The sequence below is a fragment of the Ciconia boyciana genome, chromosome 1 (assembly GCF_034638445.1).
Source record: "Ciconia boyciana chromosome 1, ASM3463844v1, whole genome shotgun sequence".
Taxonomy (NCBI): Eukaryota; Metazoa; Chordata; class Aves; order Ciconiiformes; family Ciconiidae; genus Ciconia; species Ciconia boyciana.
The window spans coordinates 149,209,871-149,237,575 of record NC_132934.1 but is presented as its reverse complement, the minus strand read 5'-3'; the positions used below and the strand labels follow the sequence as shown (position 1 = coordinate 149,237,575).

Here is a 27,705-nt window from a genome sequence, read left to right as displayed (position 1 = left end):
AATCAGGTGGTGAGTCTCTCTACATGGTGAGCACTTGGCTTCTGCTTTCGTTCTTTCTAAAGAAGCAGTCCATCTCCCCTGACATTACATGTCATCTCGATTACTAATTCAGGCACCTAAATTAGCCACATCAGGTATAAGTACCCCCGACCCTGTCACTTTGACAGCATTCCTACCCATGAGCCTTGCAAAGACAGTGGGACCTATCAGGGGTGTCAGGAAAGGTGGCATTGCCCCACCAAAGGAGGAACACATTGGAAATACAGCTTTCTTCAAGGAAAAATAGAGGAGGAGAAGGAACACATGGAAAATGAGAGGCCTCATCTAAACTCAACGACATCAGTGAAAACTATCTTGGCAAATTCTTCAGCAGAATTTGGCCTCTTAATAAATCTAATTCATTTGAAACTTAGCATTCATATTGTAAAACTGAGAATATGGGAAAATATTTAGAGATAATATCTTACAATATTTTTCAGACAAATAAGCAGCTCGGCTGGAGACTGGAACTATGAGAGTGATATATAATGCTGTGTCACTGGTAGAAATGACTGCAGGGCCAGCAGAGCTGACCCGTCAGAAAGAGGTTACTGTTTTGAATATCCCCCATGTGCAAGGAAGTTTTGTTGTTACATGGCACTTGTGGGTTAACACTCCCAAACCCAGGACATTAAAAAACATTTTTAATGAGCAAAGCTCCCAGTTACGTCTCTGGTTCAGCAGGGTGCATACACGTGTCCTGTTCAGTGCGATTTAAGCATGCTTTTGGAGACTTTGCCCAGCTGGGGGCTGGAACACCAGCTACTCTCGAATCCTTTCAAAAAAACCCTTTTCTTTCTGCTTGCAGAGATGCCAAGGAGCAGAGGTAGAACCTAGACTTAATGTCACAGAAATGGACAGTAGCTGGTGCATTTTAATAGACAGAGAAAGCTGGTTTTTAAGCAGTGATTTGTGGCTTGAGGTAAACTACCTAATTTTAGGTTTAAAAAAAATTACCAGTTTGGGAACAGCTTACTCATTTCTACAGAATAAACCTCATCAAAAAGTAGTTTTAAAATATGACTTACATGTTTCGGATGTCATGGAAACCGAGAGGAAGGTAGATAAGAAGATCAAATGTACATACCCCATCATATTTCTAAACGAAAAAGAAAAACATTGATATCTCAGAATATACTCTGACTGCATCAGTTATGTTATTGCTATGGCACTGATGTACATCTACTAACAGATAATGGTATCATGCAGTGATAAACTGCATCATGTGAGCTGCTCTGTACGGAGTGTGCGTGTGCGTGTAGCAGTGGTTTTGCAGCTTTGAGATGATGCTCTTTGTTCTATAATCAATGCAATAGTTTATGTTCCATTGAAACTACTGTTATGACTTAGTTTAATGGAGGTGGGGGAATTACTCTGCCATGGTGGGCCTCAGACAGAAGCGTCTTCTTGCTTGGTTGGGGGTTTTTTAGGGAAGCTAAATGTACATTGGCATTCTCTTCATAGTCAAGTGTGGAAAAATTATACCTCAATTTAGAAAAGGATAGATCCTGGATTTGAAAATATATACCCTGGCTTTGAATTAAACTTACATCCAATCAACTGCTTAGGTGCACAACACCTTTTTGGCTTTCTATGGAAGTGGAGGTATCTTCAGTGACAGCTTCTCTAGGTAAGTGTTCAGCAAGAACAAACCAGGTGAGTGCCATCAACAATGCTAACCTGAAGGGGAACTGAAGAAATGGACTGGAAAGGCAGGTAAAGGAACATATATTATACTCATGTAACAGCAGCAGGGCAGATGCCGTACCTCACTGATGTTTTCATTTGTGTCTAATTGATATGCACCTGCTGTAATTCACACCTTGCAGTGTGGCTCAGGCACTTTCCAGCAAACCCCTTTATTAAAGAAACTGGCTGTTTATCCGTGGACATTAAGTTGACCTCATCTAGGAATATCTCAGGAGAGAGCAGACATGCAATCCAGCTATCCTACGCAGCTGTAAGCATTCTACTTACCATTAACAAACCCTTCGCTTGAATCCTGTCCTTCACTGCAGATCACAGAGTGGTGGGTTCTACTATCGTGTATGAGGAAGAAGCGGTCCCATGGTACTACAGAGAGAAGATAAGTTTTCAAGAGAAATCAAGTTAGAAACAAATTATAATTTGTCTTGCAGACAGTGAGCACAAGAGGAGTAGTGAAAAGTAGGCAAGAAACGCACAGGCAGGGTAAGTACTGTCGTCACGCTTACTGCAAGGAACTGTTATTTCAGTGCCAAAGATTTCCAGACTAAACAAACGTTGACAGACCTTATCAAGACCTATGTTTGCGCCAAGTCTGCAATTCAGAACAAACTCCATTTTGAGCTTTCAGAAATGTCATTGGCTTTGTATTGATATGGAAAGTTTCTTCTTTTAGAAGGTTTAATAACATCCAGAGGCTTATTCTTAAACTCTTAAAAATAATACCAAAGCTTAGTGCTGGAAGAGAAAAGCGTGAGAATTTCAGTGTAGGTATTTTGCAGGGATACTCACAAATCACAGAAAAGATGAGGTTTAGACCAAAAAAGTCACGGCAAAATGTCACGGCAAAAGTGACATTAATGTCACGGCAAAGCTGGTGCCATGCCTTTTACAGGAAGCGAGCGACCAGCCAGGAGCTCCAAGAAACAATGGGCGTGAGGAGCTGCTCGCTTTCATTAGAGCTGGAGAAAAGCACCACGTACAAGCACATGCAGTCTATTGACTTCTTTAATTTTAAGGGAATCTGAGGCCGGGTTAAGAGATTTTTAGAAGGTACTTTTCAGCACAACAAACATCAGGGGTTTTGTCCTGGAAGGAAGGAATGAGCTGGCCCAGAAGAGGGTTCAGCAGTGACCTGGGACAGGGTAGGCCCTCAGGGAAGAAAGATACAGAGCAAAACAGCACACAACAAAATTCACAGCATCAATGCAGCAAAGCATTTGTCTTGGTTCATCCTTTAGAGCAGAAGGCTTGTTCCTAGAACTTATTTCTGACACTACCAGGGAGCAAACTAGCTTGGCAGGTGGGAATGGGGAGCTGAGTTTCACATATCCCGATTATTAGAGTCCTGGATCCAGTTCAGGACCCAATCAGATTTGTATTTGCCAGCAACTCTGTTGACTTCATTCATCAGCTAAGGTCTACTTCAATCACAGTTGAAAAATGATATGGGGACTCATGGCTCCATATTCTCCTGAGAAAGAAAAGGGAGGCGCAAATGCTCTGTACATATTTGGAAACCAGTTCACTATTCAGCTGATATGAGCAACATCTGATAGGTAATGGTGTCTCAATCTCCTGAACAGCACATCAGGAGCAAGTGATGAAAGTTTCTCCGGCATACTGCAGTGAGCACCTCGTTTCTACAATCCATGAGATATCTACCCGTTCCATTTCTCTGGGTAAAATCGAAACACTGCCATCTAGCTCTAATCTTTCTGAGAACTGATTTTGCTTGACTTGGTTTCACTGAGCCTTGTTATGATATAGATCTGCTTTAAAACACCACTTCATCCTCTGCACTAATTTCCACTCTAGTTGACTGTTTTTCAGTACCTGTTACTGTACCTAATCTTACTGGTTCAAATCAGCTTTGGTTAGTCTATGTCTCACTTGTTTTTTCTCACAGAAATTACTTTTTTCACTTGCAGCTCTCAAGAGCCATTATTGATCATTCCCAATAATTCACCGTCTCCAGATACTTGTGACTTCACTACTTAGCATTGGCTTATGCAGAGGAGACCTTTTCTTCCTAAAAGCTCCTTCTGTCCAGCCAGATGGCCAGTTTTGCAAGCTGACTTTAACCTGTTTGCTACCCACATACATTTGGAATGGCTCGCTTGTTCTAGAGAGGGACTGACTGACACATCTGGGACTGCAGCAGGATATGCACATGGTCAGAACTAGAGGTGTAGCAAGGGAAGGTGAATCCCTCCAAAGGGTATTTATGCAGCCTTCCAGAGCACTAGGCCATCAGATGCTGAATGCCTACAGCATGCAAAATACATGTATGCATATACACATAAACAAACATGATATGCAAAACACTAGCTGCAGCCGGGCTAGTTCATACAACTGAGATTGGATATATGTATATCAACTGAGTCTCCATAGTGAAGTCTCCAAACAGACCCTAAGAATCAGCTAAGTGAGGAAATCTAAGCTGAATACTAAATAAAATTTAATATCATTAGATTATTTGAGTAATTAAATAGACATTAAAAAAATTGAGAATATTCCTTCTCTGCTGGGAGCCTTTTCCCTCCAAGTGTTTGGCTCTGTTCCACAAACATATTTGCCCCCAATGAGGTATACCAGCAGTTACACTAACTGTCCTCCTACTTTTTAGAGCTATTTTGTTTAAGCAAGCAGATACGTTCAGCATGAAGACAAAAAGTGAAGTGACGGATTTTTAAGGAAAATCAGTTTCATAGACTAGATTTGAATACTGTCTGAAATGAGGTTCTTTCTCATCTGATATTTTATTTGTATGTGTCTATTTTGTATTTGGCCACAACTGATACCACTATTGGAGATACTGGTAAGTCCCTTATTGCCAGTGCTATCACATCCCTAGAAATGGAAGGCTGGTGATTAACAAAAAGTTGCAAGGAGATGTGCTTTCTCTGTTTTTGAGATAGAGCTTTGTCCAGGAATGGAGACAGCCAATTACTTGCCCCAACTCTTCTAACAAGTTCCAGAATGATCCAGGAGTAAGAAATTTGTATTTGCCTATCACTGTACTTGCCAGTTGTTGTATTCAGCCTTCTGTTTCTTGAAAAAGTATGTCTTTGAGAGACCTTACACATACTGGGCTACCAGCCTGCACCAAAACAGTGCAAAATAGTTGTGCTGAAAGTACAGATTCTCCCCACCTAACTTTGATGATTGCTTTCTTGATTTTCCCCCATTTTTAAGTTGCCGTGTATTGGCAGCTGTTTAAGTAGAGTTTGGGGTTTGAGTGCGTGCGAATACGTGCAATATATGGTGCTCTAATTAAAGAGGAATGTTCCCTGAAAATACAAAGAACTCGGGCAATTAAAAGAACAACGTGATTCTGTTTGTATTTTCCAAAGTCGGCAGCAAACTGCCAAATTACCTCAATAAAAATTGAGGCAGAGGTTGCAGTTCTAGACAGCCAATAGCAAGAGAAGGACTGGTTCACTAGTGCCTTACAGCTTGTGGCATAACTCTGAGCAAAGCAAAATGAAAGCATCCATACATTCATGATACTTAGGTCAAATAAAAAGGGTATTATGAGGCACAAGACAAAGGCACTAAGACACCTCGTGTCCCACAATCAAAAGGAAGAAGTTCCTGTAGCTTGAAGCACTGAGATACAAAGGCCATAATTTCTGGAAATAGTTATGAGTTTTCTTTCTGCTTTTGCAGATTTATTTAGAACTTATATTTTATTACATTTGTCTGAAGTAAAACCTGCATAATAGGTTTTTGGGTCCTCAGTATGCCATAAATTTAGATTGCTAATATTCAGGGGAAAAAAGATAAGGAGACATTTTCCATACATCTCTTTCTTCCTATAGCTCACAATAACTGTGTGTTAGGAGCTTAATTCTAAGCTCTGTGAAGGAAAACTTCAGTATGATGCTGAAAAAACACTAGATCCAAATACAGAGATTTGGGATAACTACCTGAGTATGTCAAAACCTAGCCCCTAATGATCCAATATCAAAGAAAGATTAAAGAACTGGAAACCCCCTACTTATGTTGCAGAAGCAGTAGTCTATAGGGCTTAACTCCTCGCTTCTCCAAAGGCAACTGTGTTAGTAACATATTTGTGATTTTTTTTCCAAAATTGTATTTGGCAACAAAATGTTTATAGTACTGTTTATATAAGTGAACAAACATTATAAAAGTACCATACCTTGCATACTAACAAAACTTGGAAATGTTATTGCAATGTCTACTTTAAAAAGCTTAACAGACTTTACCACATAAACGTACCATAAAATAGCAGTTGCATGAGAGTTGTTTACTAAGACTTATAATTCATTCATTCACCTTTTGAAAGTTATTTTCATTATTTTATCAAACCAGAAAACCCATTCTGACTGAAAATGGGCTATTAAAATAGCAACAGTAACACTGAACTTATTCCAGAACTAGCGCTCACAATAGTTAACACCTACACCAGTTACAGCTGTAAGTGTAAAATTTAGGAATTTCAATATTAAAGTATGGAAATGCTAGAATTGATATACACACTATTCTTACAAAAGATTTTGAAGCAAGAAAGTACATAAATATACTAAGCTCTGAAAAATGCATTGCACAGTAAATATTTTCTGTGTCTTTGAATAATTAGTAAAAATATCTGCCAGAAAACTGAGGGCAAATCCATTTCTAAATACACTTCATTATAAGGTAAATCTGTACGTTGGTCCCAAAATTATTTGTCTATCACATAAGCATATCCTCTATTTTAATCTAATATTTTTCCTTGAGATAAAAGAGCACATAAGTGAACTGAAGTAAACTTTCTTATAAAATACTTCTGTTATTTTGGGTTAAATTATCATATAAAAATTTGACCTACCATCTGGAAAATTCAGAAAACAGAGAAGTGGCTTGCTTTCTGTGGCTGGGTCCTTCGCATTGATTTCTCTGCTGTAGCTTGTACCAGATATTACTGGGAACTCTTTTTAACTGGCTTGTGCAATTCATATCTGTAGGAGCAAGATATACAGCTTCGTTTTGAGACACCTCCCACTGAACAGAGCAGGACATGCAAATTACTGTAGTAACCTTAAGTACCTATCAATCAGAGATGACATGCCATAGTTCCAATTAATCAAATATCTTTTACCAATAGCATAGGTTTTCCATTAAGCACCAATTATTCCATTTTATAATGATTATACTGCAATAAATCTGCTGGCAGGTTATTGGCTTTCGCAGATGCCTGGGGAGAACAAAGGAGGGACACGCATCCGGCAGAGGGTGCTTTGAAACAGATTTTGCTTGAAAACAAGTGGCAGCTTTGCCTGGTGTAGTCAGGCAGCAGCTCCCAGAGAACAGCTCTAAAAGTCACTGGGGCACCAGGAACGGTTTTTAGTGAAGGGAACTGCTTCACTGAAGCTAATAAAGATAAAAGAGGCTGCTACATCGGCAGCTAAATTAAGTCTCTGAGGGAGAGAAGGCTGGAGGGGCAGAGCAGTTCCACAGGAAATCCAGAAGCAACACCAAGAGAGCAGGAGGGAGTGGGAGAAGCCACCGCAGCGGTGGACGTGACCCAGTGTACAGTGACCCACAAAAGCAGGTATTCAGGAGGCCGTATGGGCCACTGAATGTCTGAAAGACATTTTTAGGGAGCACTGTTCAAGACTGCTGAGTAGCCTTCCAAGTATCAGCACTAAACCTGGACCCATCAGACCAAAGGTCCCAAACTATCCCCTTCTTGTGCAGTGGCCAGTCTAAAGGGGTAATTTCAGTACCAAATCAGTCAAATTCCAGGGGACAAATCAGCTTTGTACATCTTAGCAGAATAACCCCTAAAGACATTTTGAGAATCAACTGTTCATTCTTTCTTTAACCAAACAAGATTTTATGCTATGGTCATTCAAACCCTTATTTTTCTGTGGCATGAATACCACTTATCACTTCCAGTGTTCCTGGGACTCTGCCGTCAGCATGTAGCAGCTCCACATCAATACACAAAGATGTAGCAATTATACACCAGTATGCAAAAATCTTACTAATGTCACACCCATGCTTTCCCCAGTTCTTAGTATAGCATTTCCTTTGAAGTGGTCTAAGGATTACACTTCCATATGACACAGAAAATGCAAAAGAGCTAAAAAAAAATAACCTGCAGCACTGAAATCTCACAATGCTTTGGTCAACTGTTCAGGGTCAGCTCAGATCACTACCTTGAAAAGCTCACAAACCCCTCCCTGCTCAGGTTCATGCAGTTTCATTGGAATCAAGGCCTTCCTCATTTCCTGACATTAGAGACTCAGGCAGAAAGTCTGGAGTAACCATCTGCATTCAGTGGCAGATTCAGCGTCCTCTCGCCACAACAGGTCAGGTTACTCTAGGGAAAGGTTAAATATATTCAGGTCAAGCTAACTTCCATTGCCTGGGTACAGAATAAGTTCTTCTATCATAAAGTCCACTGAAACTTAGATCAGAGATGCTCATTGTGTTGCTCCATACCTCAGAAGAGCCCTTCATCCCATAGTCCATTCCCCATGCCCAGGTTGTTCCCAGATCATGATGCAGGTGGGAAACTGAGCTCCTTGCTAAAGAGGATAGTTGCCAGCTGAGCAAAAGCCATTCTGCAGCTTTCATAAGAATCTACAGTCAATGCTGAATGTTTCATAACTTTTGGCCCAGCTTCTAAAAAATTCCTATTTGATAACTATATGGGAAAATGTGCTTACAGAAATATTTCAAAAAATTTCTTTGCGGAGTTAGATGCATCAGGCTCCCTTGGTAGCCTGTATGCATAGCACTTCAGCAAGCAAGAGAATCATCTGTTCTCCAAGCAAAGAGGTCAAGAAGTAATGGGCTTAAACTGAAGCAGGGAACAGTTAGGCAAGGCAGCAGGAAAAATCTTTTAACAGGAAAGGCAGTGAGGCACTGGAAGAGTTTGCTGGGAACCTAGTGGAGCTGCCACTAGGTGTTGGACCTTAAAGAAAAACCTGGTACTGGTATCAAGATGCTGTAGTTGACCCCACAGGTCCTTACCAGCACTAGGAGTCAATGGCCCAGAGACTCAGCTGTCTGTGATTCAATGGCTGGTTTTGGTGCAGCATGGCTGTATGAACTTAACTCAGTTGTGTTGGCAAAATTACTCCTGAGCTGTGAAAAGAATGCAAGTTAAACCCATGCTAGATACAAAAAGTGAAAACCCAGATTGAATGAAGTTATTGAGATCATAAGAGTTAGGAGTTCAAGCATTCAAGAGGAAAAATGATGACACACACAAAAAAAATCCTGAGATAAAAAGCAGAGATAGGAAAACAGCAACTCAGCAACATGAGGTTCACTCTGCTCCAAGAAACAGTGCTTAGCCTAGCAGCATATTAGTCCTGGCTGTCTAATACCTACCTCTATTAGCCAGGAAAGAATTGCTATGTATATTTTTGCACCCTGTTTGCAGAGTCTCATTACACACAGTAGGGGACACCTGGACAGAAGTGACCCTGGCAGGGAAGGTTTCACTATCTACATTTGTTGAGGCCAACCTAGGGAGCACTGGTGGAGCTAGCAAATGGTGGGATGGCAGGGGAAGCTGTTGCTGGGTGTGTCCATACCCACCATAGGTCTAATGTTTTTTAGCTGGTGGGGGTCCACCCTACTGAGGTTGCAGTGTCCTTCCTGTTCCTCTGTGTTGTGGTGCCTTACTTGTGGCTAGCATAGGCATCTTGTGCTTTGTGCGAAAATGAAATTAGAAAGATTTTTCAAGGGTTATAATATACTGATGGGGATGGACTCCTCTTCCTCCAAGGTAAGAGTTGCCCCTGGTCTTTATCATCAATCATGCAGTCCTATTACCACCCACATTGATAAAGATGAATGGGCTGGTCCCCAAATAGCTCTGCTGGTTCCTTTCATTGAGAAGTTTGAGACACTTATCCCAAGAAGACACTGTTGGGGGGTACATGCCTAACCAGAGTGTATTGGGTTTATGTGACAAGACTTCGGGGATACAGGGCTGGCTTCTGTGAGAAGACACTAGGAGCTGCCCCCATGTTGGACAGAGCCAGTTTCAGCTGGCTCCAAGACAGGCCCACCACTGGCCAAAGCTGAGGCCATCACTGACATTGGTAGTGCCTCTGTGATAACATATTTAAGAAAGGCTAAAAACTGCTTCACAGCAACTGTGAGAGAGGAGTGAGACAACGTGAGAGAAACAACCCTGCGGACACCAAGGTCAGTGAAGAAGGAGGGGGAGGAGGTGCTCCAGGAGCTGGAGCAGAGATTCTCCTGCAGCCCATGGAGAAGACCATGGTGACACAGGTTGTCCTGCTGCAGCCCATGGAAGAGCATGGTGGAGCAGATATCTACACTGCAGCCCATGGAGGACCCCACACTGGAGCAGGTGGAGATGCCCTGAAGGAAGCTGTAGCCCATGGAAAGCCCATGTTGGAGCAGGCTTCTGTCAGGAACTGGGGCCATGGAGGGGGGCGCACGCAGGAGGAAGTTTTCTGGCAGGACCTGTGGCCTGTGGGGGACCCACACTAGAGCAATCTGTTCCTGAAGGCTGCACCCCATGGAAAGGACCCACACTGGAGCAGTTCGTGAAGAATTGCAGCCCATGGGAAGAGCCCACATTGGAGAAGTTTGTGAAGGACTGTCTCCCATGGGAGGGACCTCACACTGCAGCAGGGGAAGGAGTGTCAGAAACAAAGTGTTATGAACTGACCGCAACCCCCATTCCCTGTCCCCCTGTGCCACGCCAGGGAAGGAGGTAGAAGAACTGGGAGTGAAGGTGAGCCTGGGAAGAAAAGAGAGGTGGGGGGAAGATGGTTTTAGTTTTGCTTTATTTCTCATTATCCTACTGTGTTATTAATTGGTAATAAATTAAATAAATTTCCCCAAGTTGAGTCGGATTTGCCTGTGATGGTAATTGGTAAGTGATCTCCCTGTCTTTATCTCGACCCACAAGCTTTTTGTAGTATTTTCTCCCCCTGACCTGTTGAGGAGGGGGAGTGATAGAGCGGCTCTGTGGGCCCCTGGCAGCCAGCCAAAGTCAACTGGCATGGCAGGGTCCCACACAACAGTAGGTGAGGACAAGCATGTGGACAGAAAAGGAGTAATGAGAATTTAAGTGTTACAAAGTCATCAGCATTTTCATCATACTCATCTTTCTCCTTCATCCCACCAAGGCAGAGCTATTAAGTTTTCAGCTCCACGATAGTTGCCGTCTAGTGTATTAAAGTTCAGAGGATGCAAAATGGAGGTGAGAGTATCTTGAAGGAACCAATTGGCTAAAGTAACAAGAATTATGTCCGCCCTTTTTAATGTGGCTGGCGTGTATTTACCTTTGGGTTGCACATTGATATGTTACTTGGGAAGTTATTTGATCACCAGCAGTTTATAAAAGATCTTAACAATGACAGTTATGTTTGTCAGGCCAAGGACAATATTCAAACAAAAATCTTAAAGTCATCTCCAAATACTTTGTATCTTAAAACCAGATGCTCTTTCTAAAGAAGTTCTTAATTTCTCTGCTCCATGTCTTGCTCCAAAAGGAAAGCAGCTGCGCCGCCATCCCACAGAGGCTGGATACAGCCAGCCAGAACGAACATAACAGCAGCTGTTCTGGATGTCACTGGGCCGTCGGCAGGATCCCCGGGGGGAGACCACAAAGCCCACCAGAGAGAGGATCGGTGCAGTACATCTGTTGCTCTTCTGGAAATAAAATTACTCCGCTGAGTCTCCAGGATCTTCCATTCCCACAGGTGGTCCTGTCCTTGGATGCCAGAGTGCCTTACAGTACAGAGATAAGAGTGAGTCTGAGCAGGCAAGTATCTTTGGGCAAGAAACCTATCCAAAGCTTATCCACAAAAGAAAAGCTGAATAAACCAGCCCTCCTGTGTCCAAATAACTTCAGGGCACAGACAAGATGTGCCTAAGTGAAATCTTCCAAATTTTAAGTCAAAGACTATTAGATCCAAGAGGTGATTGCTTGGTGCAACAGCATAGACAAATTGCAGCAGTCCCAGGCCCTTACAGCCAACCCTCCCCTCAGAGTGCCCGGGAAGCTAACCTCCTCCTGCGCAGCACCCACTCTATTTCCCATTACTGTGGAAACAGATTATTCAGCACATCATTGTTGTTCCTATCTGACCTCTTCCCTGAGAATAAGGAGTTTTTTCTACACGATTTCTTAGGAAGAAACTTCTACAAATACATGGCATTCTGGAAATGATAACTTGGATGTGAAAGACACAGTTCTTAATAATTTACGTAACTAAAATGAATTGGGATTCTCTGGGAAGTCATTGAAGATAATTTGTTGACAAAAAATATTGTTTATAACGACTTCTTACTAAATAGTCTTTGTTTGTTCCTTAATGTACATTAATTACTGGAAGTTAATGTCTTACTAATAAAAGAGGGTCATGACATACTGACAGCATGCAGGAGCAGAGCTTTAGTCATAAAAATTATTTATATTTTTTATAATATCGCTATTTAAGAAAATGTCTTATCTTGTCTATAGGTTATGGACTGAGTTTTTAGAAGAACATTTTTTGTGATAATTATCTCATTGTATTTACTATCAGATCTGGCTGCAACTTGGAGTTTGTGTTCCCTGAAGTTTAAAACATTTTGGAAAGAAAAACAAGGCTTCTCATGAAAACTAGAACTTCTGAGCTTTTCCTATGGAAAGGAACTGTTACCCAACTTCTTTTTTCTAGAATAAAAAAATCAACGTCTTTGTTAGTTTTTCTGTAGTTGAAGCAGCCAGATGTCCAGACCCCAAGGAGTCCCCTGTTAGAGTTCAGAAACCCTTAGAGCACCTGTCAAAGCAGGGAGGGCTATGAGCATGAAAACCTTCTCTGGCCCTGGCTCCCAACAGCTAGTTACATGTAAACTAGGACAGAGTATATCAGTGATTGGGCTGTTTATTGTAGAAATGTATGTACCCAACCTGTCCAGCTGCAAGAAATTTTGGGAATATAGGCTGTTGGCTAGCTCTGTAAGACAACAAATAGCATGAAAAGTCCCTTTCGGCACTCATTACCTGAGGATTCAGGGTTGTTTCTTTCACCATTAAAATATAAACTCAACACAACCTTTTTTCTCTCCCCTCACTAACCAAAACTCCTCTGTTTATGGAAAACCTTCCTGCAGCTCTCCACATGATTTCCTGCAAGTCTTCTTGGGAGATGAGCTGTTCTAGAAGCTAAGCTTCTTTTCCCATCAGTCTAAAAATGAGCTATTTGCTCTCATCCATGGTCACCACACCTACTCTTCCTGCATAACACACTCTTGGTGTATTGATTGCTCACCTTTCTATTCATCCCCAGGTCAAATTCCTCATTTCCATAGGATTCTACGTGGAAAACAACCTGTATGTAACTATGCCCTGTAGCAATCCCAGGCAGGTCTTCACCAGGGCCACTTCACAGATTTGAGAGGTCTTTGTGTACAACAATTTGGCCTGCCAGGTGCCAATGAGAAGCAGCAGTTGCTGGGAAGACACAAGAGAAGCCATACCCCATCTGCTTGCCCTGTAGGATGTAGGTGATATAACACGGGTGATCCACTACTACACAGGAATTCAGTGCTGAATGGTGGAGTCCCTTCGCTTTGGGCAAACATTTTTTAAAGCCATTTATTCTTTGGATTTTGGGTCCATGGGTGACTTCTGGGAGGCAGCTCTCTGAGACAGTGGAGCACAAGCTTGCCCAGAGCCCCTGTGAGGAGGTTAACCCACAGCTAATCAACACTTACATTAGAATTGAGTCCTTAGCATGGATTCAGCCAGAAATTGAGGTTGGTTCATGTCTGGTTTTTCGTCCAAAAGTATTTGATTAGAAACGTCTCTGGTCCACCTCATGTCCATGGCCAGGAGCAGAGCTTGCATGGTCTCCTAGCAGCTTCTGAGGACCTCAGTGCCTTCAGGAGCTGCAGGTTTCAAGCACTCCTGCCTGATTGCTCTCAGAGTCTGTGACCACAGGCCAAACTGTTCCTAGACTTTTTGCTCTACAGCTAACACCCTGCAGAAGCAAGCTTGTCTGAGACCTCCCACATTAGCAGTGAAGAGCATGCTCTGCATTGTACAACATAAGCAGGTACATTTCTCTCTCCTCCCCTCACCACATCACAGCCTCTTCACACGCCGGAGCCTGACAGCAGTACCAACTACCCCTGGCTCCCAGACACACCAGTCCAGGACTGAGGATCTAGGACAGGACCCAAATGTCGGAAGTTTCCTAGATCCTGTGAAACTAGTTGAAATGCAAAGGCCACTCAGTCAGTTCTGTAGCAGAACAATTGCTTTTGGACAGTGGATAAATTTTCATGGGAAATCCCATGAGATCATGTGTCCTCTAGCTTTATTTGGTTTGGTATTGTTAGGCATTGATCTACACAAAGCACTATTCTCAGAGAAATAATCTTACCAGCACATAGAAAGTGATCAGCTTTCACTACCTGGGAAGGACATCTTGGGGTCATTTTGGATTTTCTCTGAAAACAGCCAGTTGCTCAGCAGCTGGCAAGAGGGCAAACAGATTGTGAGAAGTTATTAGCAAAAGAACAGAGAATAAAACAGGAAATGTTATACTGATACAACATATCCTTATCTTGAGCACTGGATGCAATTCTGGTCGCCAATGACAAAAAGGATATAATAGCATCAAAAAAGTTACTAAAAGAGCAGTAAGGATATCAGAGGTACAGCGGGCCTTTGCTACAAGGATAAACCAAAGTGGGTGGCACTCTCCAGCTAAGAAAATGAAGGACTTTTAGTACTAGATAAAATTACATAGGGAATAATTTTTCAGTACTTCTCATGATAAAAGAAATAGGGAAGTTATCAGGCACATGGTTAAAGCAGAGAACAGTACACTTTCACATAAAACCAGAAACTAATTGCTACATGAAGTTGTCAAAAGTAGACGCACAAACAGGTTCAAAAGGCGTGACTCAAACTTAGGAAGCACAAATACATTGATCACAATTTAAGATGCTGTTGGAGAAGCTGCTTTAAACTGAGGATGTCCATCCCGCATGATTGACACTGGCAGGGTTCATCACCCTCTCCTTTGCCTGCTTTTGATGGCTTGTGCTTTTGGTTAGCCACAGGATAAAGACCTGGGGGTGGGGGATGTTGTGCAAGCTGGTATGACAGTTCTTATTTTCTTACATTAATAGAGAAACAGAAGAAACACAAAAGTGGAGGTAACTCTTATTTGAGTTTAAATTCCAACAAGTAGGCCTAAAAGAAGGAAATTTCAAGGATGGTTGGTTTTATTACCTAATGTGGACATGTTGATATCTGTCAGGGTACATAAACATCCCTAATGCAGAAGTACCAGCAAGTAATAAAAATTATAAAAAATTATTAAAAATGCACATGAGTTCAGTGAATATCTGTCCAGCAAAGACTGACAAATCATGGCGTGTAAGCCCTCACGTACACTTGATTCCACGGAGTCAGCGTGCACCATGTACCGGACTCCCAAGCAAGTGCCAGCCACCCTGCATGGTTCGTTCAGATAATTGCACATGAGTGAGTGAGTGCTACAGCCTGTGTCCAGGTTACTGATTAGCTCATTAATGACCTTGAGGCTCTTGTGTCTTAAATGAATTGTCTAACATCCTCAGGTGACATTACATACACACACACTATGTAACACACTAATCATAGGCTAGGCCACCGAGCCGAGGATGCTCCCTGACCATCTCCATATTGCCTCAGCAGTCTAAGTGCAGATGTGCCCTCTGTTGTGGATGTGATAGGACAGATGGGTGGCATGGAGATGATTGGATCAGACACTTCACATCCAGACAGTAACAAGATTTGCTATTTTCTTACTTTAAAGAAGTTGCAGACTAGCAGGAGACTTCTTTCCTGGTATTCATTTCCATTAGCCAGAAAAAGGGTTATTTTGGCGCATTATAAAGGATTAAGTCAGTTTGCTGTTCCCAAAGGCCATTCAAGCCCAGACAACATAGACATGGCCACAAATTGTCATTCAGGCTCCAGCTATCATGTATTTCTAGCTAAACATTGCCTGAATTGGGATTTAGAAAATAGGACTGATCCACACCTCAGGCAAAAACCTCATACTTCTGATGTCCAGCACTGCCTGAACTCATTCAAGGTCTCGTCTATGCTTAAGATAGGCATCTATACACTCAGAATCCCATCCTCTGGAAAGGGCAAGGATTTCTCTCCAATGTAAAATCATTTACAACTCAGACTGAGAACAATCCACAATGCCCAGACAAGCCTTTCAGTCAGAACACTTATCCAGAAACCAGAAGACCCAACTTCTAAGATCTCTAGAGGCTTCTACATCACAGGAAGAACTCTCCACCCTGCCCACTGAAACTGGGATGCTACCTGTTGGGGAATATGAATCATGGGGAAGACAGAAAAGAGCCAAGACTGGATTTGACTCTAGCCACGTGCGGGGTGGACATTAATAAGAAATTTGTATTCTGAGGCTCTGACTCCTCTTAAGTGGGTTGGGCTCCTTCACATCTGCTTTCAACAAGCAAAACTGCACTACCGGGTACAAATTGGCCCAGGTACCTCAAAAGAAGCAGAAAGTGTCCTAGGAGGAGTTGAGGGAGCATGTTCTCGTTCAGGGCAAGAGAGGTCACCAGTTTCCTGATGACTGCTCTAACCACAAGGCTAGTATGAGAATGAAGAACTGAGCGGGGGCGCACCATGCATTCAGATTTTTTGTATCATCAGAGCTGTTTCTGCTCCGTTAGCATCTATTCTCAGAAGACAGATAGCCAGCTTACATCATGACTGGGGGTGGAAGTAAGCATTTCCTATTAATTCTCCCTCCAGTCAACAGCAAGGGTCAAGAGCAGCCAATTTAGGGAGCTCCCTCTGAAGGTCTTAGAGGTCCTCACCTTCTGCCACTAACCAGACAGGCATATTAGACCATCCCTTTCCCTTTGGGAGGGGGTGTGTGTCTAAATTCGGGCAAAGACATTGCCCATAGGCACTCACACTTCTAGCTCTGCAGGATATCACAGAAGCAATACTATATTCATGCGAATAATTTATCCCAATTTTCTCAGACAACCAGAAGTTTTCTGAACGAGAGTGCTTGTGTGGAGAGCTCTTTCCACAGACTTTCCTCCTGCTGCTATCACAAAGCTTATCGATACTGTAAAGTCAGCACAAAGTTTCTGTCAGGTTGGGTTTTTGCCCCAGCAAAACCTCAGGTGTCAGATCTGACCTTTGGGTAGCCACAAAGTTTGAATTTTAAGAGCTCATCAGAAATAGCAGTTTATCATATGAAATAAAACCAGAAAATCGGTTTAATCTCTCTCCACATCACTACCAAAAGCACTCCTCTTCTATGAATTCATATGATAAAGGATGGAAAGACACAGTTTAAAAGTAGTCATAAGTAGAACAGCAATTCTGTGGCCGATAAGCCAATGAGGGAAACATATCTGTAAAGCAATTGCTACATTATATACTCTTTGAAAAATAACAGGGAGGTACTAAAGTCCTTGAGTTATTATTCTTATTAAAAATATTCTGTTCAGTTTGTGTTGTCTTTCTGGACAAGTTTATTATGAAATTTCAGAAAATACTGAATTCACTACAAGACTGTGTCTGATGAGAAAATCTAAATCAAAGAAAAATTAATTCTCTGCAAACACTTTAAATCTAGATGGAAACTACATACGCTTAGCAAAAGAAACAGAAAATGAACAATATTGTGGCATGTTTTCCAGCATATTCATCACAACAGAAGATTAGCATATCAACCCAGCATAACAGAACACACCTCAACTACATTTTCAAGAAATAGCACGAGGAAAGGAGGGACACATCTCTGGTCTGCAGATTTCAGAAGAAGAAACTTCCAAATGCATGACTAAGTATTGTAACAAATGTTACTATAACCTCTTCTAGCCAGCATGAAGAGGAATGAGATTATGTGCAAAAAAACCCCTGAGACAGTGAGCGTACCTTTCAGTTATGTTTCTTTTCAGTCAATCAATCAATCAGCTTCCCACCTGTAACCATTTTTTCCATCAACTTCACCTCTAACTCCCTATTGAAAATTCCATTTGCCAGTAAATATTTCCTATGTTCCAGCTAAAGTGGAAATGAGTATTCTGATTATATTTTTCTTTTTTTTTCCCCTTTTCTTTTTGTTTTTGGGTTTTTTTTTTTTTCTTTTTCTTGGGGGGGAGGGTTGTTGTTGTTGCTCTTTTGAGCTGGAGAACAGAAAGCCTAGAATGGAAATCCTACCATTAAATAACATCTGCACATCATTATTATGGACAATTCCACCTTTCATCATAGCTAAAAAGGTGGAATTTGAGGAGGTTGTAAGTAGTGTTTGTCACAACTATTCAGAGACTTATATTGACTCTAGAAGTTCCATTCCAAATACACTGTTATAACTGCATTTATGTCTAGACCATGCATCTCCCTGCACTATGCCAACAGAAAAGTCTGTGAAGTTACAGGTACTTTTTTTTCCCCATTTTTTATATATGCCAGAGTCAACTGAACTCACTGTAGCTCAATGTGCTCATTTGAACTCGATTATTACTACCTCCTATTTTTTCTGGTTTGGTCATTTGAGTCAAACTATGTCTGGAAAGAAGGATCTAACTTTTTATGACTCAAATTCTGGGTAAAATAATGAGAAGGAAGAAGCACCCAGAAGTTTAAGTCAAAATGTAATATCCAATAGGAAGCAGTAAAAGCATAATCTGCATCAAGACAAAATAAATATTTATGTTCCAAAGACTTAGGCAAAAGAATAGTGATGACAAAAGAAGTAGAACCTTCTCTAGCAAAGTGTTTCCAGGTGGTTTTCACCAACAGGGTCCCTTCAGGTGGTCCATTAAAGCTTGAAAAGACAAAGAATAAATTTACTGCAACAAACACTGGAAATCTGAGATCTTGAATCAACTATTTGGTTCAAGTTGGGGTTACTGAAATCACAGAAAAATGACAAATTTTCACAAGAATAAAAAGCAACTGTGGAACCTTTTGAGGCAATATAATAGACAATGATGGCAAACTTTATTGACATGAAGGAACAGGCATTGATAGACAAAAGAAACAGACAATGATGAATTTTCAAGAGTCTACAATTCAGACAAGATGATTCCTTCCAAGACTTGCCATTTATGGAATGAAACCATCAATAAATGACATGGAAAAAAAGACATGAAAGAATGCTTGTCAACAGCAGTGATAGCAAACTTTGATGGAATAGCTCCATCCTTGTAATGCTTTTATAGTTCAAGTCATAGAAACATGACAACAGTTGTGCTGGTTTAGACCATCTAGCTCAGTACTTTTTCTGTAGTAAGGACTATTAGGAAAAGTAAAGAGTAAGATCACAGCCAACATACACCATAACTCCACCTCAGTACTCTCCTAGCCTCCAATTGCTCTCAGCACTAGGAATTTCCTGAGTCTGTTATGTTTTTTCTGTTTATTCACCTCCTACTGGATCTCTCTTCCAAGTCTGGTCTCCCTAGGAACCAGTGTTCCTACTTCTGCAGTGTCCTCTGGCAAGGAGTTACACAGGGCTGCTATCTCTTTCCTGAAGATCCATCATCTCTTTCTCTTTAATGCGCTGGATGGCCAGCACTGAGATTGTGCTGAAGCTTGATAAAGGAATGGGTAAAAACAGGAGAAAAGTTGTGCTGATTGCAGAAAATACCCCTCATCAGAAGCTGGTGTCTCAGACCATGCTGCTTACTGTGGGATACGACCTTTTTTGCTCAACCCCTTGACCAGGGCAACTGAAAGTTCATCAGATGCAAGGCGTAGAAAAAATATTTAAAACCCAAATGTGTGCCCAGAGAAGAGAGACATTATCTCAATGTGTTCCTGGCATGGTACTGCAATCTACAGAGGGGGCTCCAAAAGACCATACTTGAGTGCTGGAAATGGTATAGCCACAAGAACACAGACCATCAAACAGCTGCTTAACCCTACCAAGGCTGTGCTTTAGGAGCACTGCTTTTCACGCCACCTTAATCATCCACCCTTGCCTTCCCTGCCTCTCCTGTGCCAGAAAAAAAAAATTTGTGTTCCTAGATGGCAGACCGTTCAGAAAACAGATCTACCTAAGAAAGAACTGGCCAAGAGGAACAACAAAAGCACAGCTATTTTTCAGCTGGTTTGGTTCTTGGACAGGTTTCACAGACAGGCAGCTGTGCTGGCACAATAGAAAGGGCAGCCTTGGAGCAGGTGTGGGCAGACAGAGGGAGCAGGACAGTCCAAAGTAGTGAGGACAGGGAATAAGTACCTGTCAGAGCATGCCAGAAGAATAGCAAAAAAGTGTCACAACTCTCCTGATATCCAGCTGCACTGGATGGCCGCACGAGCATGTTTCCTGAAGACATTTCTCTGGTGACTTCATGTTGCATGAGTGTTTGCTAACCAACGAAGAACGCTGTTTTCTTTAAGAGAGAAGTTAACTGTTTTAATACCTCCCAAAGTCATCTTACTAAGGAAAGACAGCTCTATTGTTTCTCTGGGGGAGGATGTGGTTAATTGCGTTATGCAATAACAACAGACCAACTCAGCATTATTTATCTGAATGGAAATAAGCTCCTCTCTGTGTGGTTTTCAAGGCTTACAGAACAGTGTTTGGGTTCTGATACTTCACCCCCGGGACTTTCTTTCCCACCAATAGCAACAGACTTTGCAGGAAGCACAAAGACCTCTTCTTCACTCTCAAGAGAGAAAGGCAACAGCCTCTGTGAGTCTAACTATTTGTTGAGTAAGCATGATAAAAGCATCTTACTGTAAATACACAACTTCATTTGACACCTATTGCTAAAGGCAGTGGCAAAATGCCATGAAATACTGAAGCAACACAGGCCAAACAAGCTACGCAAAACCCAGCAGGTTTCACACGGGTTTTTGTTTGTTGCTAGAGAGGGGAAAAGGAAGCAAAATACTGAAGAAACTTCAGGGTTCAGACACCAGAATGTTATCCTGGTCCCAGGGTTTCAGTGGAGCTCAGATTTCACATCCTGAGTGCTGGAGATAAAAATCCATGTAGCCTGAATTAGCCATGGCCCAGCACCTGCAAATGCGCACAGCTCCCTGCTGACATTTGTAGGCAAACAGGCAGACGGGAGACCAAAGCACACTGAGAGCTCAGAGCACCCCAAGATCTCCAGGAGCACTCATGTGACAATGTCACTCACTTTTGTTCAACCACCATTGTGTTCTGAAACTTGCAAGAATAAAACCCCGGGTAGTCTCAGCTAACAGCTAGTGGGGACAGAACCCATTAGCCTGCCAGCACAAGGTGCCTGTACAACCAGTGCTGCAGCTTGGTGAGGCCAGATCAAGCAAGAGGAGAGAGACTTCACATGGGAGCATCTCTGGTCTACAGGAAGGGCTCTTTTTAGGGCCCTGCCTGCTGTTGGCTCCCTTCCTTGGGCTTTGACGGAGTGCATGAGGAGGCACAAAGGATGACAGGCCCAGAATCAGACCTGAGACACTGCAGGAGCAGCCTACAGGATGGTCACAGCACAGAAGTGACATGGCCATGGCACAGGAGCCAAGCTGGCTTAAGCTGACAGCAATGAGAGGTGCAGCTGGAGCTGACACCCTTGGGAGGCTGTCCACGCAGGTGCAACACCAGAGTAAGGGTGGCTTCAGCTTGGATGCCCACCTACACCCTCAGAAATGTCGCCCAAAGCTGGAGCACACTGAGGCTGGGCACAGAGGGGAGAAGGTAGCAGCAACCAACCTGTCTGCCCTGGCTTGGGGCAGCTGCCTGGGCTGCTATTGAGATATTGCTCAGATTTTCAGCAGCTCCTTTTGCCACTGTTGAAGACAAAACGCCTGTCTCGGCCAGTTGCTGGCCTGACTCTGCAGAGGATTGCTTGTGCTCTTCTCCAGCATTTGTCGTTCCTCTTTTTTCCCAGCAGCCCTCGTAAGTAAACTGGGTCCTTTGGCTGTGAGACAGCTCTTGGCCCAAGGAATTGGTCAGCTGGAGCTATTGCAGCCGGCAAGTCTCCCTCCAGCCCTTACAAGTCCCTAACCAGAGGAACACGCAGACTTGCAGCGTCTGTAACCAAACTTCATTGCATGTCAAAAGCCTCGTTTTCCTCCCGGAGGCATTTAGGATCACCTGCAGGTGGGTACATCCTGCACTCGGTTATGAAATACAGGTGCAGGTTTTCAGTGTAGGTCAAAAATTACTGCTTCCACAGCTGAATCCCTACACAGTCAGTAAAGTCTCTGCTCCCCTCCCCCTCAGAAGTGCTCTGTACTCGCTGCTTGAAAAGACTTCGCTGACAACAAACCAGGAGCTTTTAGGGGAACTAAAAATCTGCTCTGCATCTAAGGCAAGGGAAGTTCCACAACACCGGGTCTTGTGACAGGAACATGGTGATCCAGGAGGTGGCCTTGCTCAGGAAATCAAAGGAAGATCATGAGGCTGATTAGACTTATCTTCAAAGAGAAAAGCCAAGAGCAGTGAAATATGCTCATAGTAAGTACATTTGTGCTTAGAGAGAGGTACATACAAAGATAAAACAGCACTTTGCTGCTTCACGTGTCCCACAAGCAGCTCAAAATGCTACACATGACCTTAATCAGTAATTATGTAGGGTGCTGCTTGCTTTATTCGTCCTCACCTCCTCCCTTCATAGAATCATTAAGGTTGGAAAAGACCTCTAGGATCATCTAGTCCAACCATCAACCCAACACCTCCATGCCTACTAAACCATGTCCTGAAGTGCCACATCTACATGTTTTTTGACCTCCTCCAGGGATGGTGACTCCACCACCTCTCTGGGAAGCCTGTTCCAATGCTTGACTACCCTTTCAGTAAAGAAATTTTTCCTGATATCCAATCTAAACATGCCCTGGCACAACTTGAGGCCATTTCCTCTTGTCCTATCACTTGTTACTTGGAAGAAGAGACCGACCCCCACCTCTCTACAACCTCCTTTCAGGTAGTTGTAGAGAGCGATAAGGTCTCCCCTCAGCCTCCTTTTCTCCAGGCTAAACAACCCCAGTTCCCTCAGATGCTCCTCATCAGCCTTGTGCTCCAGACCCTTCACCAGCTTCGTTGCCCTTCTCTGGACACGCTCCAGCACCTCCATGTCTCTCTTGTAGTGAGGGGCCCAAAACTGAACACAGTATTCGAGGTGCGGCCTCACCAGTGCTGAGCACAGGGCCAGTGCTGTGGCCAGGCCAGGCCAGGCCACAAATACTTTCTAATGCTGCCAGGTCTAGGTCAAATTGGCTAAACACTTTTAAAGCATTGAAAGGGGTTTTCTTCCAATTAGCCTCTTACTCAGTTGAGATGGTATTTAGCTGCCAAAGAAGAAGTCATACAGTTATTTTTAAAAATGACATGTTTTCTTTTGCAAAATATGCACTTTGTTTTACCCCTCATTGCAATGAGGCCAAGACCTCTCTTTTTATTTCCTGTGAAAGACCATTTCATACTGTCCACCAGGAGCCTACTCTGTAAATGGAAATAGCCACTACCCTGTATTATTCACATTCTTGAGAGAAATGTATGTAGTGACTGCCTTCTCAAGGGCTCTAGCCCAGTTCCAGCTAGGATGTGTTGTAACTCACAAGTGCAGCCATATGAGTAAGGTGGTTGGTTTTCTGTGAGAAGCAGCTGTGTGCCACTGAGTACCAGGTGAGCAAGAGGCAGCCTGTTTTGGTGGGTTTCACGGAAGAGAGAGAGACTGGAAAAAAGAGAAAGAAGTGCATGGCCTGGCTCCCAGATTCCTGAAGCCCTACCCACCGAGCCCCTCTCCTTAACTCCCAGCCTCCCCCAGGATACCAGTGACTGCTCATAGCCTCCCCACAGCTGCCGCAGAAAATTTCAGCTTTGGCAGCACTGTACATTTGAGGACCACACGAAGCATGCCTGGGGCTGCTCTTAGACTCTTCAGTCATTAGATGACCTTCATGTATCCTGATGCGTATACTACTATAACACTTCAAGAATTGCCATCTGAGTGCTAGCTACAAAATCCAATTTCTACTGAGAGCTCCTTGAATTGGTGATAGCATTACAAACCACTCTGCCCCAGCCATCCTTTGCTAATTGCTTTAATCACTTTCTGTAAAGTCTTATCTTCACCATTAGTTCTGGAACTCAGAAGCTACGCTTTGCCTGAGCCATGGCAGGATCTTTTGATTTGGCTGCATTTTTAATTCTATTTATTATTCTATCTCTCTATTATTCTATCTATTAATTCTATCTATTATTATTATTATCATTATTATTGTTAAGACAGGCATTAATCCAAGTAAAAAATTTTGCTCCACAGAGATTTTGGCAAAGGTTCTAGATAGGCTTTGGAATAACCCCATCACTTCCATTTTGCACCTCTCTTCAACTTCCAAATCATATGGCTGTAGATTAAAAAAAGAAAGAAAGAAAAAAAAGAGGCTATCTACCAGCAGTGAAAAGAGGGTTTGTTAGGTCCCTTGAGACCTGGGCACATCCTCCAAGGCAAAGACTGGGAACTGATCATTTCAGGTGGCAGAGACACTGCCTGTGAAATTAGAGTTCCAAACCTGCAGAGCCAGGGAGAACTGGCCAGTGCTTCCTGCTCCCAGGAACATTGTGATGTCCAGTTTCGGATGGTCTTCATGATGCACCCAAAGGCTCCTCTCTGATGGCAGCCCTGAGGCAATTCTTCTTCAAGGACTCCAGGACCACTGAATCTTGCTTACTGTCCATCTGCAGACCAGGGTCCTACAAACACTTCAGCATCCCAGACTCCAAGATTTTCTCACCGTGTGACCATTGGACCCATTTGTACCCAGCTCACTGGGCTAGATAGATAGTTTAATTAGGCACAAATTCTCCATAGTCACTATGACAAGTGAGCTGTGGGACTCTCAGTTGCCTGGGGAGAACACAGTTGGTAATGGTCCTTCAGCCGTCACGTGCGGCTGATCTGCTGGAATGCAGATCCCAGAAGAAGTGGTCTCCACTCATAGTCTTTTCCTTGGAATAATCAATGGGAAGTGTTGCTCAATATAAAGCAGTCAGATCTAATTGGCATATGCTGGAGGATGATAAAGAAACACAGCTCCACAGAGGACTACTCCTCCCCATTTCCCAATTAATTCTGAGGCACTGAATTACAGATGTACAGACTCGAAGGCCAAAAATCTCATTTTCCACTATATTCCCTGCTAGTTCCTACAAAGGATGGGGAAAGCACTAAAAATAATAATTACGGCATAATTCAGAACAGCAGTCATCAGAATATCTTCTTTTTTTGACTCCCTCTTGGTGGGATTTGTTTTAGTGTTGTGGCTTGGCATTATTAGCAACAGAACTTTGTTATGATCTTATGTAAACAGAGTGGCTTTTTTTAAAAGTGGAGAGCTTCAGTCCCACCCGGCTTTCAAGGATCACTAGGTGGAAGCATTGTACAGCGCAAGGCCGATGCAGCTCACTGCTGTGGGGTTTCTGGATTCCCACGGCCACTTCCTGTGGCAGATGTTATTACTCCCTCACCAGCCCTCACCCTGGCACCCCTGATCTTTTCCCATCCTCAGTTGTTCACTCTCTTGGACGTGACCCTTTCCTCAGTAATAAGCTAGTTGGATCTCCTAAATTAGGTACCCAACTAACTATATGGCCCAACCCTCCAAAAATGTCAAACACACCAAAGTTAGCGGTTTTTAAAAAGTGACAGCAGACGGTGCTGGCACATCCTTGGCTCATTTAAATACATACGTGTATCAAGCCATTCAGATCTAGGCTGAGGAGACATATTTTTATGAAAAACTTGGCTTTTCTTGCAGAAGTCAGCATGTGTTCTATTCTCTTCAGTCTCTGAGGAGAATCAAGTCCCGTTTACTCTAAAAATACAGGAATCGGAGCCAGATATCAAGCAGAACCAGATGTCACGACCCACAAGAGAGCGTACACAGATGGTAGCGGGACATACGGCACACAAGTTCTTTCCCACTGTGAGTGTCCCTGTCAAGACAGCTCTTTAGCTTTTTCACTATTTGTTCCTGTAGGCAATATGTAGGGGAGTTAACTGCCAATTTTTTTTCTGTTTTAAAGGGACAGATGAATCTTGTTTCTTGTAACTCCTAAATCTCCTGCTTATTCACCATTTCAGAAGTGGGAGAATTTATAACCTCCTTTACCTGTCTGTAACTTCTTTACTCCTACAAAAACGCATTTGTCCTGCCACTTCTCCTATGCTCCATTTGAAATGATGTGGTTGTGGCACACCTTACCCAGAAAGCACAGACCTAGTTGATACAGTCTGAGTGTGTCTGCCCTAGTCTGCCCTAGGAGTGAGAGGTAGGATAACAGTAGATAGCTCCAATTTCTTTCCAAATCCAAATGCTTGTCCAAGTCACCCACTTCCATGGCACAGAAGAAATACTTAGTTGCACATATTTGAAAAATAGAAAACAAACAAACAGTGTGAGTATTAGAAACAATGTGCTCAAAGAGAGAAAAAATACCTTCTTAAGGACTTGAATGTGGCCATTCCCATCTTTCAGGGAATTTGTATATATTCACAGTATATAAACTGAGCAAGAAAGTGCAAAAGATCAAAATCCGCATTACAGATTGGAGGAGAGATGAGGCAGCACTGAGGTGTGTTACCATCATCAATGCAGGAAAAGGAAGCACTCGCCTGACACATATTGCTGGTGAGATAAAGGAAAGAGAGAACATGGATTTTAATAATTGCCAACAGAAATAAAGCCCATCAGGGAAACTGGTTAGTGAAAAAAAAAGAAAAAAAGAATCTAATGAGATAGTGTTCAAAATTCCCCTTTCTACTACAGCCACTGCTGTGCTCAAATAAAATATAGGGCAAGATCAAATGAGTGGCTGGGGGCAAAAACAAACCAGAAAAAGAATTTACACCTCTAAAGTCACCTGATCTGGAGCAGCAATTCAAATCCAACCTTCCTGGGGCAGAAAATTCACCTTAATGACCTGGTGAGCTTTCTACCTTTCTTCAGGGTGAAATACCAACTCCCGATAGTCACCGTCATTGCCAAGCAGAGCTCTTGCTCCAGCTGTAACGCCACAGTGACCCGGGTGCCCTCTCGGAGGTAGTCACACATCAGCTGACCTTTTTAACTGTGCCACCTGATGCCCAGGGGACATCAGACTCCTTTTTCCAATCAGTTTCAACATGGGAAGCAATCTTAGAGTGGGCTGAGGACACAAGTGGTTTGTACTACTTTGTAGCTCACTTTTAGTGACTAATGTTCAGTTTGTCTCAACAAATGCATCAAGTCCTGGTTAATACTATCCCATTGTAAAAGAGAACAAGCATACACATCAAGTGGCGTACCTTGCCTTTACTCTCGGGAATAATGAGTGTAGGGATGAGAGGAGGAAACTCTATCGCTCCTGTGTTCATGCGTTGTAGCACCTATGACTAAACCAGAGACCTGGGAATACTCTGCAGTAAAGCTGCTAGCCACTGATTTTACTTATATGTATTCTGAAGCTCTACAATGTAGTACATCTGTAAGTATTTCTAGGAAAAAAATGTCTCTCCTTAGCCCAGATTTTTATAAACATTAACTGTATTCTGCCTGCTTCGTCTTCAAGCTAACTGCAGCTATGGAAGGAGGTACAGTAGTTAAACCACCATAGCCTCTGAACAAAAGGCAGAATGGGCTTCCCCCTCTAACTGAAGCTCCAGGCAGCAAGATAAAGGGGAAATGTGAAATCACCTTTGTGCTTTTCTACCTGCTGGGATGCAATATAGAGGTAAATTAAAAGGAAAAAAAGAAAAAGTCAGTCAGGGCTGTCCTGTCTGGGGCCATCACATAGACTCCACCAGGTTGTAACAACTCGTTCTGGGTTTGGGCTCAGAGCACATCATCTTCCCCATTACATAAGCCTCTATCCATTAATTAATACAGTCATAGATGTGTACATTAAAAACATGAAACAGGCTGTATCTCAGCACTAGCTGACATAAAGGCAAGGAAGTGGGATATGGGAGGAAAATTACAAAAGG

At 42.7% G+C, this 27,705-nt stretch overlaps 2 protein-coding genes across 5 annotated transcripts in view; both read right to left on the bottom strand.

Moving 5' to 3' along the window:
- IL1RL1 (interleukin 1 receptor like 1) overlaps window positions 1–6,712 on the bottom strand; it is a 29,790-nt gene extending 23,078 nt beyond the window's left edge. For 2 of the 3 annotated variants that reach the window (XM_072849762.1, XM_072849760.1), the window contains exons 1-3: window positions 6,581–6,712; window positions 2,017–2,112; window positions 1,068–1,138 (exon numbers count right to left, since the gene is read on the bottom strand). In XM_072849762.1, the coding sequence (XP_072705863.1) occupies window positions 1,068–1,134 (67 nt within the window). In that variant the 5' untranslated portion in view covers window positions 1,135–1,138; window positions 2,017–2,112; window positions 6,581–6,712. Of the gene's footprint in view, window positions 1–1,067; window positions 1,139–2,016; window positions 2,113–2,222; window positions 2,329–6,580 lie in introns of those variants that run through there. The other variant, XM_072849761.1, reaches the window with a different exon arrangement.
- Window positions 6,713–8,879: 2,167 nt separating this feature from the next.
- LOC140646193 (interleukin-1 receptor type 1-like) overlaps window positions 8,880–27,705 on the bottom strand; it is a 38,869-nt gene continuing 20,043 nt past the window's right edge. Inside the window, exon 15 of one of the 2 annotated variants that reach the window (XM_072849758.1) lies at window positions 8,880–11,481. In XM_072849758.1, coding sequence (XP_072705859.1) covers window positions 11,416–11,481 — 66 coding nt within the window. In that variant the 3' untranslated portion in view covers window positions 8,880–11,415. Of the gene's footprint in view, window positions 11,482–14,128; window positions 14,219–27,705 lie in introns of those variants that run through there. The other variant, XM_072849757.1, reaches the window with a different exon arrangement.